The sequence below is a fragment of the Pseudorasbora parva genome, chromosome 21 (genome assembly GCF_024679245.1).
Source record: "Pseudorasbora parva isolate DD20220531a chromosome 21, ASM2467924v1, whole genome shotgun sequence".
Lineage (NCBI taxonomy): Eukaryota > Metazoa > Chordata > Actinopteri > Cypriniformes > Gobionidae > Pseudorasbora > Pseudorasbora parva.
Genome location: NC_090192.1, coordinates 5,568,619 through 5,584,548, shown reverse-complemented (window position 1 = coordinate 5,584,548; position 15,930 = coordinate 5,568,619). Strand labels below are relative to the sequence as shown.

At 45.1% G+C, this 15,930-nt stretch overlaps 1 protein-coding gene across 1 annotated transcript in view; it reads right to left on the bottom strand.

Annotated features, from left to right (window-relative positions):
• LOC137055774 (integrin alpha-X-like) overlaps positions 1-11,866 on the bottom strand; it is a 47,201-nt gene extending 35,335 nt beyond the window's left edge. The window contains exons 1-2 of the mRNA XM_067429680.1: positions 11,759-11,866; positions 4,253-4,358 (exon numbers count right to left, since the gene is read on the bottom strand). Of these exons, the coding sequence (XP_067285781.1) occupies positions 4,253-4,358; positions 11,759-11,798 (146 nt within the window). The 5' untranslated portion in view covers positions 11,799-11,866. The remainder of the gene's footprint in view (positions 1-4,252; positions 4,359-11,758) is intronic.
• Positions 11,867-15,930: the final 4,064 nt, after the last annotated feature.

Here is a 15,930-nt window from a genome sequence, read left to right as displayed (position 1 = left end):
TAGTCTAACATATCTAATACTAATCTAATGTTATTAGATATGTGACGGCCTTTCATGAATCCCGACTGAGATTCTGAGATAATGTGATCTAACCCAGTACTTAATCTTTTAGCATAAACAGAAGCTAATATTTTATAATCTAATGTTAATAAAGTAATAGGTCGCTCATTGTCGATTAATAAAGGGTCCTTACTTGGCTTGGGTATAAGGGAGATAACTCCCTGTTTCATAGTAGCAGTCATATCTCCCTGACTGATACATTCCTTGTACATATGAAATAAAGGCAGTTTAATAATCTCCCAGAAGTGGAGATAAAATTCTACTGAAAGCCCGTCAATATCGGGGGATTTACCTTTTTTCATAGATTGCAAAGCTTTCTTAATTTCATCTAATGACAAATCAGCATCACAAATTTGACTATAATTACGATCAATAACTGTAATACGATGTTTAATTATATCAATAAATTTTTCACAGATGTTAGTGTCAAATTTAGAGGTATAAAGATTGCTATAAAATTTGGTAACAAATTCTGATATTTTTTGGGGGGTCTTTAGAGATAACTCCATCAATGTTAAGTGCTGAAAGAGCTTTTCTCTGGCCATTTCTTTTTTCCAGGGCAAAAAAATAACTAGAATTTCTCTCACCCTCCTCGAGCCATTTAGCCCGAGACCTTATATATGCACCTTTAGCCAAATAAGCTCTATCAAAGGCCATATTTATTTTTTTTTATTTCCAAGTTCTCTTTATCTGTAATCTTATCTTTAGCTAGTAAAGCATTAAGTCTATTAGTCAAGTCTGAGTCATTTTTATGTTTAATATTTTTAAGTTCCTTACTTCTTTTAACTGCTATGTATCTGGCTTTGTATTTAAAGAACTCCCATTTTTTTTATTATCTCCATTTAATCCGGTAAATAATTTACGGGTAAGATTAATGATACTGTCGTTAAATTTTTTGTTTTTTAATAAGGCATTATTAAGCTTCCAGTAGCCTCTCAGTCTCGGGTTATCATTGATGTCACTCAATTTTATTTCAACTAATTTATGATCTGATAAGGGGGCAGTGATGTGAGAAGTATATTTTACATAGTTAAGGAGAGAAGATGAGATTAAAAAAAAGTCAATCCTAGATCTAAGAGATAAATTCCTATTGGACCAAGTAAAATCTTTGGTAGAAGGATTAAAGAAACGCCATACATCAGTGAGGGAGAGATCAGCGCAAAGGGAAAAAATGAGATCATTATTCATCCTGCTATCAAGTCTAGGGGGGTGTCTATCTAGGTGAAAATTGAGTTTCCCCATTGCGTCCTCCAAAACCTAACATCCGTTTCCCCTGAATGAATTTCTTGAAGAAAAATAAGATCAGCAGCACTTTTTTTACAAAATAAAAAAAAATGCTTTTCTTTTTAGACTGTCCCGCAAACCTCTAACATTTAAAGTTACAACCGACAAGGATTTAAACATATACTCCATAACAAGAACTCACAAAACAAATTGCATATTGCATAACAATTATAACAAAAAAGTTTCCTTGATTTACCCTAAATGTGAAGGGAGAGGTGGGAAATAACCCATAAAGAACTTAGTTATCGAGGTGATAACTACATAAGGAGATTAATAGCGAGGTGACAACAATTAAAGAACAAATATAGTAACTTATTTATATTTGTGCTTGCATTTTTTGAACAAATTGTCAATCAATCGTCATCTTTTGATTTTTGCGGAACTTTAAGTGCAAACGGCTGTTTATCTTTCATGATATCCGAATAGAAAATTTGCTTCCCGTCAATCAAAGCAAATGAATTACGGAAAGTTGCTTTCTTGCCATCCTCCCTTGCTTTCTTAACGAGAGGCCACAGTTTGTCCCGCGCTGCTCTGTCCTCCGGAGACAAAGGCTCTGAGAGTCGCAGTTTATTGTCAATTAGAAACCGGCACCCTTTAGCAGCACCCCAAATGATGTCACGAATATGCCGCTGTGAGAAGAGAATTATGATCGATCTGGCCTTTCCATCTGCCCGCTTCGGACCCAGACGATGAACGACGTCGACACTGTCCTAAAGCACATCTCCGACTCCAGGAGCAATCTTCCCTAAGATGTTGAGGACCACACTTCGGACATCCTCGTTTTCTTTTTCCACAGCACCGTGTAACTTTAGAAACCATCGCCAACTGTAACGCCTGGACTCCTGTACACTTGCTTTCAGCACTTTATTTTCCTCTTTCAGAACACGTACCTCAGCTTCCAGATGATTGAGAGCCTCCTTGTGTACACCAACATCTAAAATAAGCTGTTGTACCGTCGCTGTCAGATTTTTTATTTGTTTGGAAGTTGCCTCGGTGGTAGTTTCAATCACTGAAATCTTCTGGTATGTTAGTTGGAAACTATTATCGTGTTTTGAAGCGAGCTCACGAATAGCCGTCAAGACATCTTCACTCCCATTCACACTAGACTCCGCGCATTTCGTTTTTTTTTGCGGCTGGTTTCTGAGGAGTATCCGGGAGCGATGCAATAACAACCTCATTGTCGAAAGACGGACATGCGTCGAACCATTGTGACTCGGCATCTTTCTGAATTTTCAATCCAGCGCTACTCGCAGTTGATGCGGAATCCTCAAACTGATCGACTGTATTAGACACGTTGGAGGACATGGTGTCAAGCCAAACTTGTCCAACTTTCTTCTTTCCTTTTTTCCCCATGCATACAAAATGTCAAATCGAAGTCGTATAACTTGTTTGTTTAATTTTTAACGTTATCACCGGTCTAAGTAGCAGGTTATTTCACCACTTCACCTTAGTTCCCTGAAGAGCAAACACACACACTACCACCTACATCGCCGCCATCTTGGCCCCCCCTCTAACTTCAGCTGTGATAAAGTTTGCAAACGCAGTGCAAGCGTCACCACGGGAAGCAGAAAGTGTCCGACTTCACATCTCCGTTTGCAGCTCCTCCCCGCCTGCACTCGGCTACTCTTGCCGATCGCATGCATCCAGCCGCAGCCGATGTCGAACACACCTGATGTGTCGGTGTGCTACCCCCAGCTGATGTCATCAGCCGTCTGAACTTTTAGCAGGTTGTGAGAATTCTGTGTGAAATAAACTATGGCCGCCGCGGATGTCGGGCTGCGCGCGAATGATCGATCCTGATGTCAAGCCGGTAATGTTAACTAACAAGCAGTGTTTTTTCTGTTTCTTTGTATTTGTGGAGTATTTGTGCCAGCTGATTTTGATTCTTTTCACCATTTGCCTAAACGGTGAGACGTGAGTGCAGTATCATCAATAAATAGTCAAATTGGCTTTTTGTCTCGCATGTACTTTTTGCTTGCCCCCTTCCCAACGAACACTATGAAAGCAAAGTTCGTAGTAGTATTGCGTACAGTGCATTATTGTATTTTGTATCCGTGTGTGTGTGTGTGTGTGTGTGTGTGTGTGGACACAAATGTGTATTATGACACAGGTATTACAAGGAGAGGGTGAAATATGAGGACATTGGCCATGTCCCCACTTTTCAAAATGCTTTTAATTCATACAGGATGAGTTTTTTGTTAGAAAGTAAAAATGCAGAATGTTTCCTGTGCTGGGTAGGTTTAGGGGCAGTGTAGGGGGATAGAAAATACGGTTTGTACGGTATAAAAACCATTGCGCCTATGGAATTTCCCCATATGTCACAAAAACAAATGTGTGCGTGTGCGTCTGTGTGTTGTTATGGCGACGGCGTGGGGCTTGTTGATCGTGTGTGTGTGTGTGTGTGTGTGTGTGTGTGTGTGTGTGTGTGTGTGTGTGTGTGTGTGTGTGTGTGTGTGTGTGTGTGTGTGTGTGTGTGTGTGTGTGTGTGTGTGTTGTTATGGCGTGGGGTGTGTTGATTGTTAGTGAAGGCCCTGACTGAAATCCCACGGTACGCTACTGAGTATACTTGACTATCATTTTAGCTCTAGTGTGTTATTGAATATTGCGTTTAAAGTTAATATTTTAAATTTACGAAATCGCAGCTTCATCATTACAAATTATATATTTATTTATATGACATACAAGTTTAAATAGAAATAACTTTAAATAGAATAACTTCTATTTATTCTTTATTCTTTAAATAGAATAATTTTTTAATAAACACTTGCAGCGATAAGACTTTTGATTAGCTAACATCCGCATCTGTCCCACATTCAAATATTCAAAGTGATTCTTCAGTTTGTTTTCAACAGAATCCGTTTAAATGGCCAACAGGTGACTGGTCTGTAGTACAACTGGCTGAACTCACCTTGTGTCTTTCTGTATCACTTTATAGCCAAAACCATTCGTTCCTTTGATTGTGAAGTACTTCCAAGTCACAGGATCAATGTTGAAAGCCATTAATGACTGACATACTAACATGCAAAAGAAAGAAAGATGACAAATCTTTAAATGCCTCCTAATCTTTTGTGATTGAATTCCTGCTTGAGCAAAGCTGTTACCAATGCATCACTCAACCTTGTAAAGCCTGACATATGAAACAAAATATAAAAAACACCTTTGTTTAACACGGAAGGAAATTTGTTCAATGGAACCGTTTATTGAACAGTATAACAGACTACCCACATAAAATATGTATAAATATCAATAATCACTCTGTATTACCATGTATCACTCTGTATTTAATTGTAGGAGAAACATACCTGTATAATGCAATGCAATACAACAATGAATGATGTACAAATAAACATAATAAATATTATAGTATATGTTATTTGAGCTATAATAAACACAATAGGCGCTTTTTGATTACAATATTTTTTTTTTTTTTTTTTTTGAAAGTCTCAAATATCTCAGGCCCATGTGTGTTCTATCACCCTGCAGACAGTGGATGTTTCCAGCATGCGCTGGTAAAATAATTTTGTGACACTGGGATAATACATTTATACCACTATATGGGGAGTGTATATGTAGCCTATACTGTATAATTACAGCTCAGATATCATGTACTTATGTTTTTAACACTTTTAGCAGTGTTTTATGTAACCGTAAAGGGTTTTCTGTAAAACAACACCACAATTGTCAAATCCCTCAACACGGTCCTACATCTTAAGATGGTCACCAAGGCTGCATTTATTTTATTTAAAACACACACACACACACACACACACACACACACACACACACACACACACACACACACACACACACACACACACACACACACACACACACACAGAGAGAGAGGGAAATTACATTTATATAATATTGCTGTTCCCTTTCAGTCGGTCACGTTCGACGTACATCAGAACTGAACCGACGAATGGGATCTTACTTTAGAGACCAATCCTACTTCGAGTGTTTAAAAACGAGCCAATGAAATTTGGCATGCGATCCACGCATTCCACGCTCCGCCCCGCAGCGCGGGTATAAAACGGAAAGTGGAATGGTAGATCAGCGCTTTCTACTTCGGAGCCGAACGGTTATTGCTGTTTCTACGAAGAGTGTTGACTACGAGTCTTCTAATAGTGATCTGAGAACTGCCAGTGCGGGTGATACGGCGCTTCAGCGAGAGACCGAGCAAAAGTGAAACTAAAAGAGCTTGTTGGTTCGGTGGGCGGTTTCCCATTGAAAAACCTGTTGGTTCGCTGGGCGTTTACACACACACACACACACACTGAGAGCTCACGCAGGCTTGCAGATCGTACTGTGTGGAGCCGCGGTCATCTCCCTGAGTGCTTCAGCACGTTAAAAGAGCAGTTTCCATTCACAAAAGAGCAACACGGTTTGACCCTGCGTCTTTTTCAAGATGTCATTCAAACCGTGTATTCCTGGTATGCAACTGTTTCCTGTCCTCTTTGACGGCCACGAGCGCATGTGAGATTGCGATCGTGGGTGATTCATGTTCTCGTAAAAGAACATGGTCACGTCTGCGCGTTGTTCGTCTCCCCCTTCTCATAAAGGGCTCGAGTGTTCAGCGTGCCGTGTGCCGTCGAGCGGCCGGCTGACAGCGGTGGTTGTCACAACAACCGGCGCGCGTCAGTCGGCGCTCTAGATGCGCGGTCGAGACTATGAAACCTCAGATGGGGTCGAGTCCCTTCGCCTATCCCCCGATCTAGTTCATTTCTAGTGTTACTGGAAAAGGGCTACTTTGGCTGATAAGCGCTGGTGGCCTGAGGATTACAGTGGGGATTCCCCGCCGGGTAAATCCCCTCGGGCCCCCACTCCTCTATCGCATCAAAAGCATGCTGAGACTCTGTTCGTTGGTGGTACGGATTCTCTCATGAGAACACGACCACGTCAGGGCATTGTTCGCCTTGCCTTCTTCATAGAGGCTTGAGCGCTCAGTGCGCTGTGTGCCGTTCTGATGGCCACGTTCACTGTCTCTCATGCCTGCTGGTAGTTAAAGATGGAATCGCTGATCCTAAGAGAAAAGGGCTTAGCGTTTCATTTTTGGCTCTGGCAGAGGACAGATGTCAATTGCTGCATCGGAGAGAAGGGAATATGGAGCGCCATAAGGGCCAAAAAAAAAATAAATAATAATAATTTTGTTTTTCCTCTCTCACTGCCCTCTGTCCTGCACGCACGGGGGTAGTCCCAGCCCAGGGGTTGTGCAGGAACTGCGTGCGGTGTTGGACCTCGCCCTATGGGCGACGAAAATCACTGCACGCTCCCTGGGTCAGGCGATGTCCACACTAGTGGTCCAGGAATAAGGGGCTAACCTGGCAGATATGCGCAAGAAAAGCCTGTCTGTCGGGCTGGCCTCCTCGGCGACGCCATCGAGAACTTTGCACAGCAGTTCTTGGTGGCCCAGAAGCAGACGGAGGCATTGCACCAGGGTGCCGACGACCAGCTGCTCGGTCGTCGGTCGCAGCGCCTCTGCCGGCTCGTCGCCGAGGGCATCCCCTCCTGCGTCCGCCTCCACCCTGCTAGAGCCGAGCAGCAGCCTCCACTGGAGGAGCAGGGTGCCGGACGTGAGGGACGCCCAACCCGTCCAGGGCCCGCTAACCGGCAGGCAAGCGCAAGGGGACGCGGCCCTGAGACGGGCCGGCTAGGGAGTACAGGAGCTGCTCGGGGGAGACGATGTTCGCATCTCTCCCCCACCCCCCCGGAGGAGGACCGGGGGGCCCTGACTGGTTACGGTTCTGCCACTGCCTCTCCGGAGTCCAGCGGTACCCACATTTTAAGAGCAGTTTCCTCTCTCTCTGGGCCCCAAGAGGGTCAGGTTGGCAGTGTGCGACGCCCACGGGCCTTGTCACTCCTTTCCTACCCTCCCGTCGCCAGGGAGCAGTTGTGTGGGCCTCGAGGACGCCCCCGGGCCTTCTCACCCAACACTGCCTCTCTCGTGAGCACTCAGTCAACACTCCGGGCCGCCCACGGGCCTCCCGGGTCGGGGCTGAGTGCTTCACTACCCTGCCTCCGGGCAGTGGGCAGCAGAGTGGGCTCCGAGGACGCCTCCGGGCCTTCTCACCCACTCTCTGTCCAAACCAGGAGTACTCAGGCAACACTTCGGGCCGCCTCCGGGCCTCCCGAGTCGGGCCAGAGTACTCCGCTTCGCTGCCCCACCCCGGGCACGTCTGTGGTGCCGTTGGTCCAGCTTGCACGGTCTCTGGGGGCCTGGCTAGGTCTCCCCAGGCTGTCTCGCTGGCTCATCCGTACCATCAGACTCGGCTACGCGATTCAGTTCGCGCGCCGGCCGCCCAAGTACAGGGGCATCCTCTTCACCTCCGTGCGAAGCAGCGATGCTCATGTCTTGAGGTCAGAGATCGAGGTCCTACTGGCGAAGGATGCGATCGAGCCGGTTCCTCCAGCCGATATGAAGACGGGGTTCTACAGCCCCTACTTCATTGTGCCCAAGAAAGGGGGCGGGTGACGACCAATCCTGGACCTGCGAGTTCTGAATCGGGCCCTGCTCAAGCTCCCGTTCAGAATGTTGACGCAGAAACGCATTTTTCAATGCATCCGTCCCCAGGATTGGTTTGCAGCGATCGACCTGAAGGACGCGTACTTCCGTGTGTCTTTCTCCCTCAACACAGACCGTTCCTACATTTGGCGTTCGAGGGGAAAGCATATGAGTACAAGGTCCTGCCCTTCGGGCTGTCCCTGTCGCCCCGCGTCTTTACGAAGGTCGCGGAGGCAGCCATTGTTCCGCTCAGAGAACACGGCGTTCGGGTTCTCAACTACCTCGACGATTGGCTGATTCTAGCCCAGTCGAAGGACCAGTTGTGCGAACACAGGGACCTGGTGCTCAGTCACCTCAGCCAGTTGGGCCTTCGGGTCAACCGAGAGAAGAGCAAACTCTGTCCTACACAGAGGATCTCTTATCTCGGCATGGAGTTGGACTCGGTCAACCGGACTGCGCGCCTCACAGAGGAGCGAGTCCAGTCGGTGTTGAACTGCTTGAATATGTTCAAGAGCAGGACAGCGGTCCCACTCAAATTCTTTCAGAGGCTCCTGGGGCATATGGCATCTGCAGCCGTGGTCACGCCGCTCGGATTGCTTCATATGAGACCGCTTCAACGCTGGCTCAATGGCCGAGTCCCGAGGTGGGCGTGGCAGAGCGGTCAGTACCGGGTCCCAGTGACTCCTTACTGCCGCCAAACCTTCAGCCTGTGGTCCAACACTTCGTTTCTCCGGGCCGGGGTGCCTCTAGAACAAGTGTCCAGGCATGCTGTGCTATTCACGGATGCCTCTGCCACCGGCTGGGGGGCCACGTACAACGGGCATGCAGTGCTGGTCTGTGGACGGGGCCGCAATTGCATTGGCACATCAATTGCCTCGAGTTACTGGCAGTACACTTGGCACTCCGCCGCCTCAAGGGGCCGCTGCGTGGCAAGCATGTACTGGTCCGTACGGACAGCACCACGGCCATTGCGTACATCAACCGTCAGGGTGGTCTACGCTCCCGTCGTCTGCTCCAACTCGCCCGCCACCTCCTCCTGTGGAGTCAGAAGCAGCTGAGGTCGCTTCGGGCCATTCATGTCCCTGGTGCGCTGAACCAGACAGCCGACGAGCTCTCTCGTCAGCCGATACCTCCGGGAGAGTGGCGACTCCACCCCCAGGCGGTCCAGCTGATATGGGACCAGTTCGGAGCCGCACAGGTAGACCTGTTTGCCTCTCCGGACTCGACCCATTGCCAGTGGTACTATTCCCTGACCGGGGGTACCCTCGGCACAGATGCACTGGCGCACAGCTGGCCCCGGGACCTACGCAAGTATGCGTTTCCCCCAGCGTTTCATACCACAAGCTGTCGTAGATACCATCGCTTCAGCTAGAGCCCCCTCTACGAGGCGCCTCTATGCTCTGAAGTGGAACCTGTTCGTTGAGTGGTGCGCTTCCCGCCGGGAAGACCCCCGAAGGTGTTCGATTAGTGTCGTGCTTTCCTTCCTGCAAGATGGGTTGGAGAGAAGGCTGTCTCCCTCCACCCTCAAGGTATATGCTGCTGCGATAGCAGCGTACCATGATGTAGTAGAAGGTAAGTCCGTGGGGAAGCACGACCTAATCGTCAGGTTCCTCAGAGGTGCGAGGAGACTGAATCCTCCTCGTCCATCCTCGGTACCCTCTTGGGACTTAGCTCTAGTGCTCAGAGCACTTCAGAGCCCTCCCTTCGAGCCTTTGGCGTCTTGTGAGCTTAAGATCTTGTAGATGAAGACAGTGCTCCTGACGGCATTGGCCTCGATCAAGAGGGTAGGGGACCTGCATGCACTTTCGGTCAACGAATCGTGCCTAGAATTCGGGCCCGGTAACTCTCACGTTGTCCTGAGACCCCGGCCCGGATATGTGCCCAAGGTTCCTACCACTCCCTTCCGGGACCAGGTGGTGAACCTGCAAGCGCTGCCTTTGGAGGAGGAAGACCCAGCCCTGGCTTTGTTGTGCCCGGTCCGCGCCCTTCGCGCTTACGTTGACTGGACCCAAAGCCTTCGGACCTCAGAGCAACTCTTCGTCTGTTATGGAGGCCAGCAGAAGGGAAAGGCTGTCTCCAAGCAGAGGTTAGCCCACTGGATAGTGGATGCTATAGTCTTGGCTTACCAGTCCCAAGACGTGCCTTGGCCGTTCGGTGTAAGAGCACACTCCACTAGGAGTGTTGCGTCTTCCTGGGCGCTGGCTCAAGGTGCCTCGCTGACAGACATATGTAGAGCGGTGGGCTGGGCGACAACTAACACGTTTGCTAGATTCTATAGCTTACGGGTAGAGCCGGTATCTTCCCGCATCCTCGCCCCCAGTGGCCAGGAGCGTTAAGGGCCCGTTCTAAGTGTCGGCTTGCGAAACGCCACTCCCGCCCTCTGGGCCGGATACGTGCGTCTATTTGTCTCCAGTTGTGTTCCCCGGGAAACCGGCTAACCCTGTCGAGCTCCTCCGTCACCCCTCCGGTGTCAGACGTTGCGGAACGTCTGACGCCAGGCCTGCACCCGTATGCTTGTGTAACGTGGCTGTAGGCTGGGTTCCATATGTAGCGGTTCCCTCACGGCAACCCCATATGTGTATTCTTCCACGGTACCAGCTACCCTTCGGGCTAGCCCCGTGTCTTTCCCTCGACAGAGCCCGCTCTGTCGTCTCTGGGCGTGTTCTTTCCCCCCTTCAATCAGGCTGGAACCACCCCAGAGACTGCCATATGTTGCACTACCCTGCCAGGTTAGTCCTTATGTGTATTCTGCCACCTCTCCTTCCCTGAAGGACGTGGCCCCGCAGCGTACCCTCTCTCTGAGGTAGGCACGCTTTCCCAGCATTATCCAATAGTCATTCTAAATGGGTCTTGCAGAAACAGCAGTGACTGTACTCCCTGCTTGGAGCCCTGACTTCCGTACCATACTAGACGGTGCAGTGCGCTCAAGCAGGATGCTGGAAGGGCCAGCATCCTGGCGTTTTCCATAGGGATCCCATTCATCGGTTCAGTTCTGACGTACGTCGAACGTGACCGACTGAAAGGGAACGTCTCGGTTACGTATGTAACCCTCGTTCCCTGAAGGAGGGAACGGAGACGTATGTCCCGTCGCCAGATGCTGTGCTTCCGCTGGGAGTCCGGTCACCTTTCGGCTCCTCAGCAGGAAAAGCGCTGATCTACCATTCCACTTCCCGTTTTATACCCGCGGAGCGTGGAATGCGTGGATCGCATACCAAATTTCATTGGCTCGTTTTTAAACACTCGAAGTAGGATTGGTCTCTAAAGTAAGATCCCATTCGTCGGTTCAGTTCTGACGTACGTCTCTGTTCCCTCCTTCAGGGAACGAGGGTTACATACGTAACCGAGACGTTTTTTTAGGCATATGAGGCTTCTTCTAAAAATATACATATCTTACAGATCAAAAACTGCAGTGTAAGTTGCTGCAGTCCAGTGAACATTAATCTTGAAATATAAAATAGTACGAACAATATAAATTCATTGTTGTGTTTACGATCTAAAATCAGTAAAAAAAATCACAGCAAAAAGACACGTACAACAACCTGAAGGTGGGTTTTTCTTTTTTCTTTTCTTTTTTTTTTATAAATAAAAGGCCTTTACTTACTGAAAAAGTATGAAATGCATATCATATAAGTTTTTTCCAGCAAAGTTTTGATCATTTTATTCATTTACAGTCCTTAGAATGTATCAAATATGACACAGTAGGGTTTATAGGGTTAAATAAATCTACCACACTGTATATCATATCAGACAAATATAATGCATGTATTTGACGTTATCAAGCTAATGTAATCAAGCAAAATATAATTGAAGTGATTTTGTCTTGTGTAATTATTTTCTTTATATCATTATGTAAATTAATTTCAGTATAGCGCCTTATGCCACATGGTTAATTACAGAAAAACTTGATCTTACCACAAAGTAAACAGAAGAAGAAATGAAAATTCCAGTCCATTTCTGCATACGAACAACAGTAAACAACGGTTACTGATTCTAGTGGAGTCACTTGAATGAGTGAGAGTCTTTGGGTGGGACTGAGAGAAAAATCAAATAGAAATAGTTTATGCATGTGACTAAAGAGGAACTGCCACAATAGATGTAATCTCGCATAGCCAGACTGATGCAGAAGGTTTTTCCCAGACTAGGTTTTTTTTTTTTTTTTTTTTACATCTCCTTTCAACATTTTAATTTACCACGTCCAAACTGGTTCTTCACATCACACATGGTGTCATCAAAATGATTATCTGTTATCTTTGAAAAATTACTAATAGACCATTTTAGAATGTTTGTAAACAATCGCCTCAAGATACTTCCGGGTGGCAGAACGCGAGTGGCTTCTACTGACAAACTGAAGAGATCAGCCGGCTACTGTAAACAGTTACATAGTTAAGAACATTGTTGTTGATTAAAGTTGAAACTATGACGAAAACGTGTTGTGTTTGGGGTTGCGCCGTCAGATATACAGCAAAAGGTGTAGGATTTTATCGATTTCATTCAGAAAGAAGTAAATATATCCAGCAAAATCTGTGGGTGAGGAGGCTAAAGCAAGTGGACGTCGTCAAAAGTAGCGCTACAGAGAAGTATTCTCAAAACGGTCCATCTACAAAATCATAGCAGAGCATAATTATCTTCAGCTGGGGAAATTCAAGACTAATATTAGTAAACTTTAGATCTCTTTTAACCCCTTACGATTCAAAGATCATACGGCCTCAGATTACTATTGTTCAACATTCACTCCTCATCACACTATTACTTTATCTGGACAAACTCAGTATCATCAGAAAGATTAAAGACTCCAGCTTTGATATTTGAACACTGTTTATGATAAAACTGGGTTGCAGTGACATTAATTTCTTAATTTATGTCAGGAGTGCATTATCGATCCGTTATGAACGATATAGATCATCAGACGCACTTTTTGTCTGCACTGGCTCATTTGTGTTCAAAGAGATCGCAAAGAACAGCTTTCAGTTTAGCTCTTAGTTCAAAAGTGCTTATATTTGGAGAAATACTGACATATCACGTTTGGAAAATATTTCGTCATACAGAATACAATTTCTATAGCCTGACAAGCAAGACCCACATCAAGATGTTTGAATTAAATTTGCTGCCGCTAGGGTGCGTCTAGATTTCTAGGCTACAATTTCTATTCATTTCTCACGGAATTACTCGATATAAAAGAGTTAAAACATGCGCAGACCTCTCCTACTGTCTCGGACATTTCCTCATTCTGGCTCTGAAGACTGTTCTACATTTCTACGTGTGAACTAAGAAGCTAATAAACACACGATAACTATGGAATAATGTTTTTGTGTGATTGTTCATGTGATTTCAGCTATTTTATATCAATAATAGATGTTTACATTATGACTGCTAACAGGTGTCGTGATTAGCTCAATACATGGGCGTCGGAACCATTGTGTGTGGGTGACCCACCATTGTGTGTGTGTGGGACAAGACCCATCCACTTTTTAAGACCAAAAATATTGGACCCACTCACTTTTATCATCTCTAATTCAGCACATGTCTGCTTACATTGACTACCCCTTAATTGAGAAACGTATTATTAAACACGTTAAACGCTTTATTCCCCCTTTTCTAATATTTATATATATTTTTAAATTGAAAATAAATACCTTTCCGATCTGATATGTGATGGGGAAAGGGAGTAGAGCGAGTGTGGCAAAAGGCGGATTCGAACCTATCCTCGATATAGGTCAAAACTTGATGCGTGGAAACTGAGGTATGGCTGTCTACGTCCTGATGTAGAACAACCCGGTACACTACAAGAACAACTGCGGGCGGAGGCTGCCATTATTATTGTTATTGCTAGAAACGACCGGAAGTTATGATTTCCTACTCCACGTTCCGGAAGCAGGAAGTGTGACATAGGCCTATTCAGCACATTTCTGCTTACATATGCTGCGTTCCAGTGCTGCGTTCCACTCCACTTTAAGACACGCACTTGCAAACTTCCCTAAGCACTTCTCCTTGGGGGAATTCCCTCCGCCATTTTGAAGTGTGTTCCACTTCGTGAAGTGGACAAGGGAAGTTTGTAAGGACAGACCCTTGCTCCCTCGATTTTGACCGAGTGAGCGAGTCTACTTCATATGTACACTTCAGACAGCTTCACATACCACAATGCAACGCGATTGTGACGTCACCACATATCACGTTTAATTTACCCCACCACAAACAACTATAACTATTTTTAAAAACATTTAAAACAACCCAAACACTCACATCTGAGTGAACGAGACGGAGGGAAGTTTGCGAGTGAAGGGCATGATAAAAACGAACTGGAACGCAGCACTGTTCGTTTTAATCATGCCCTTCACTTGCAAACTTCCCTCCGTCTCGTTCACTCAGATGTGCGTCATGCCTACGTTGCATGAGTGCCCACTACTGGTGGAAACTTTGCAAATGGACTGAACTGGAACGCCCTAAGCCCTTGATCACTTGGAATCCACTATGGAGTTGATATATTATTTATTTTTTACCTTTACGAAATTGTTTAATGCAGCATTCTATATGTATATGGATGTGTTTGGGTTGTTTTAAATGTTTTTAAAAATAGTTATAGTTGTTTGTGGTGGGGTAAATTAAACGTGATATGTGGTGACGTCATAATCGCGTTGCATTGTGGTATATGAAGCTGCCTGAAGTGTACATATGAAGTAGACTCGCTCACTCGGTCAAAATCGAGGGAGCAAGGGTCTGTCCTTACAAACTTCCCTTGTCCACTTCACGAAGTGGAACGCACTTCAAAATGGCGGCAGGGATTCCCCCAAGGGGAAGTGCTTAGGGAAGTTTGCAAGTGCGTGTCTTACAGTTTTTTTCAATCGCTAACAAGCGCTTAGCTATACTTCAGATATTTTTTCTAAACTCTTAACACAGACTCACACCTACAAAACACAGTTGGCCAAATGGATCATTTTCTTTTCAAAAGAACATTTTGTTAAATATACACTAACTCTTCATTTCAAAACAGAACACATCTTTCTCTGCACACACTAATTTTACCAAAACACTGGAATTCTGACTCAAATGAAATTATTCTGTCAAAGAATAACACTTCTTTTCACTTCACAAGGTACATGCAGTCAATCAAAGTATACCAGGTTTCAAAATACTGGTTATTGTTAACATTACAAAAATTGCATAGACTTTTATGTTTCAGTTTTACAGGTATTTGCATGAAAAACATGCAGTCCACCATTTTTACACTACATTTCTTGATTGGGAACTGTATGTCCACATGTACAGTAATGTTCAAATTCAAAAGCATTACAGTAAAAACCACATTAGTTTTTTCCCCCTTTACTATTTACTACAGGAGGTAAAGTAGAAACACGCTATGACAGAACAGAAAAAGTTTTACATAATTGTACTGTATCCAATCTCTGTGATCATCAGGGTTAGGCCACATGTTTTCATCAACATCACATCTGATTTTATCCAAGGGTTTTATGGACCTGGGATGAAACTGCTTAGTATGTCCACCCTTGGATCCTTCACCTCTCACTGCATCTCTCACTGGGCCTGCTCTTCTCCTCGGCCCTTTGCTGTTACTCTTCCTTGTCCAGACATTACAGTGTTTGTCTTTTTCTGTTTCTGTTTTCAAAAACATTACTCCTCAAAGTCCTCCTGTTACTGTATAATTGTCAATGTAATATAAAAAAACCCTGTCACTGAGTCTAAGCCAGACTGGAATCAGCTGTGTTTTTAATTATTCAATTGTTTGTTTATTATCAGCTGATATATTGTTTTTTAACTGATATCTTTGGAGAAGCAGGGGTTTTAATACTGTATCTAAGGTTTGGAATATTGTTTTGTGGGATGTTGTGTGTTAACATTCGTAAATGCTACAAAAATAATCCATAATTTTGTTGGGAGGTATAGCTTGTCTGTTAAGAAAATATAAGAATTGTGGAAATGTGTTCACTGACTGCATATTGTGTGAAAATGACATGAAATGTGTAAAAGGTATGGCCACAAAAGCCTGATGCTGTGCTAATTGTGTTTAGAGTTTTGAAAATGTGACAACTGATTGGACAAACACTTGTTAGCGACTGAAAAAAACTGTA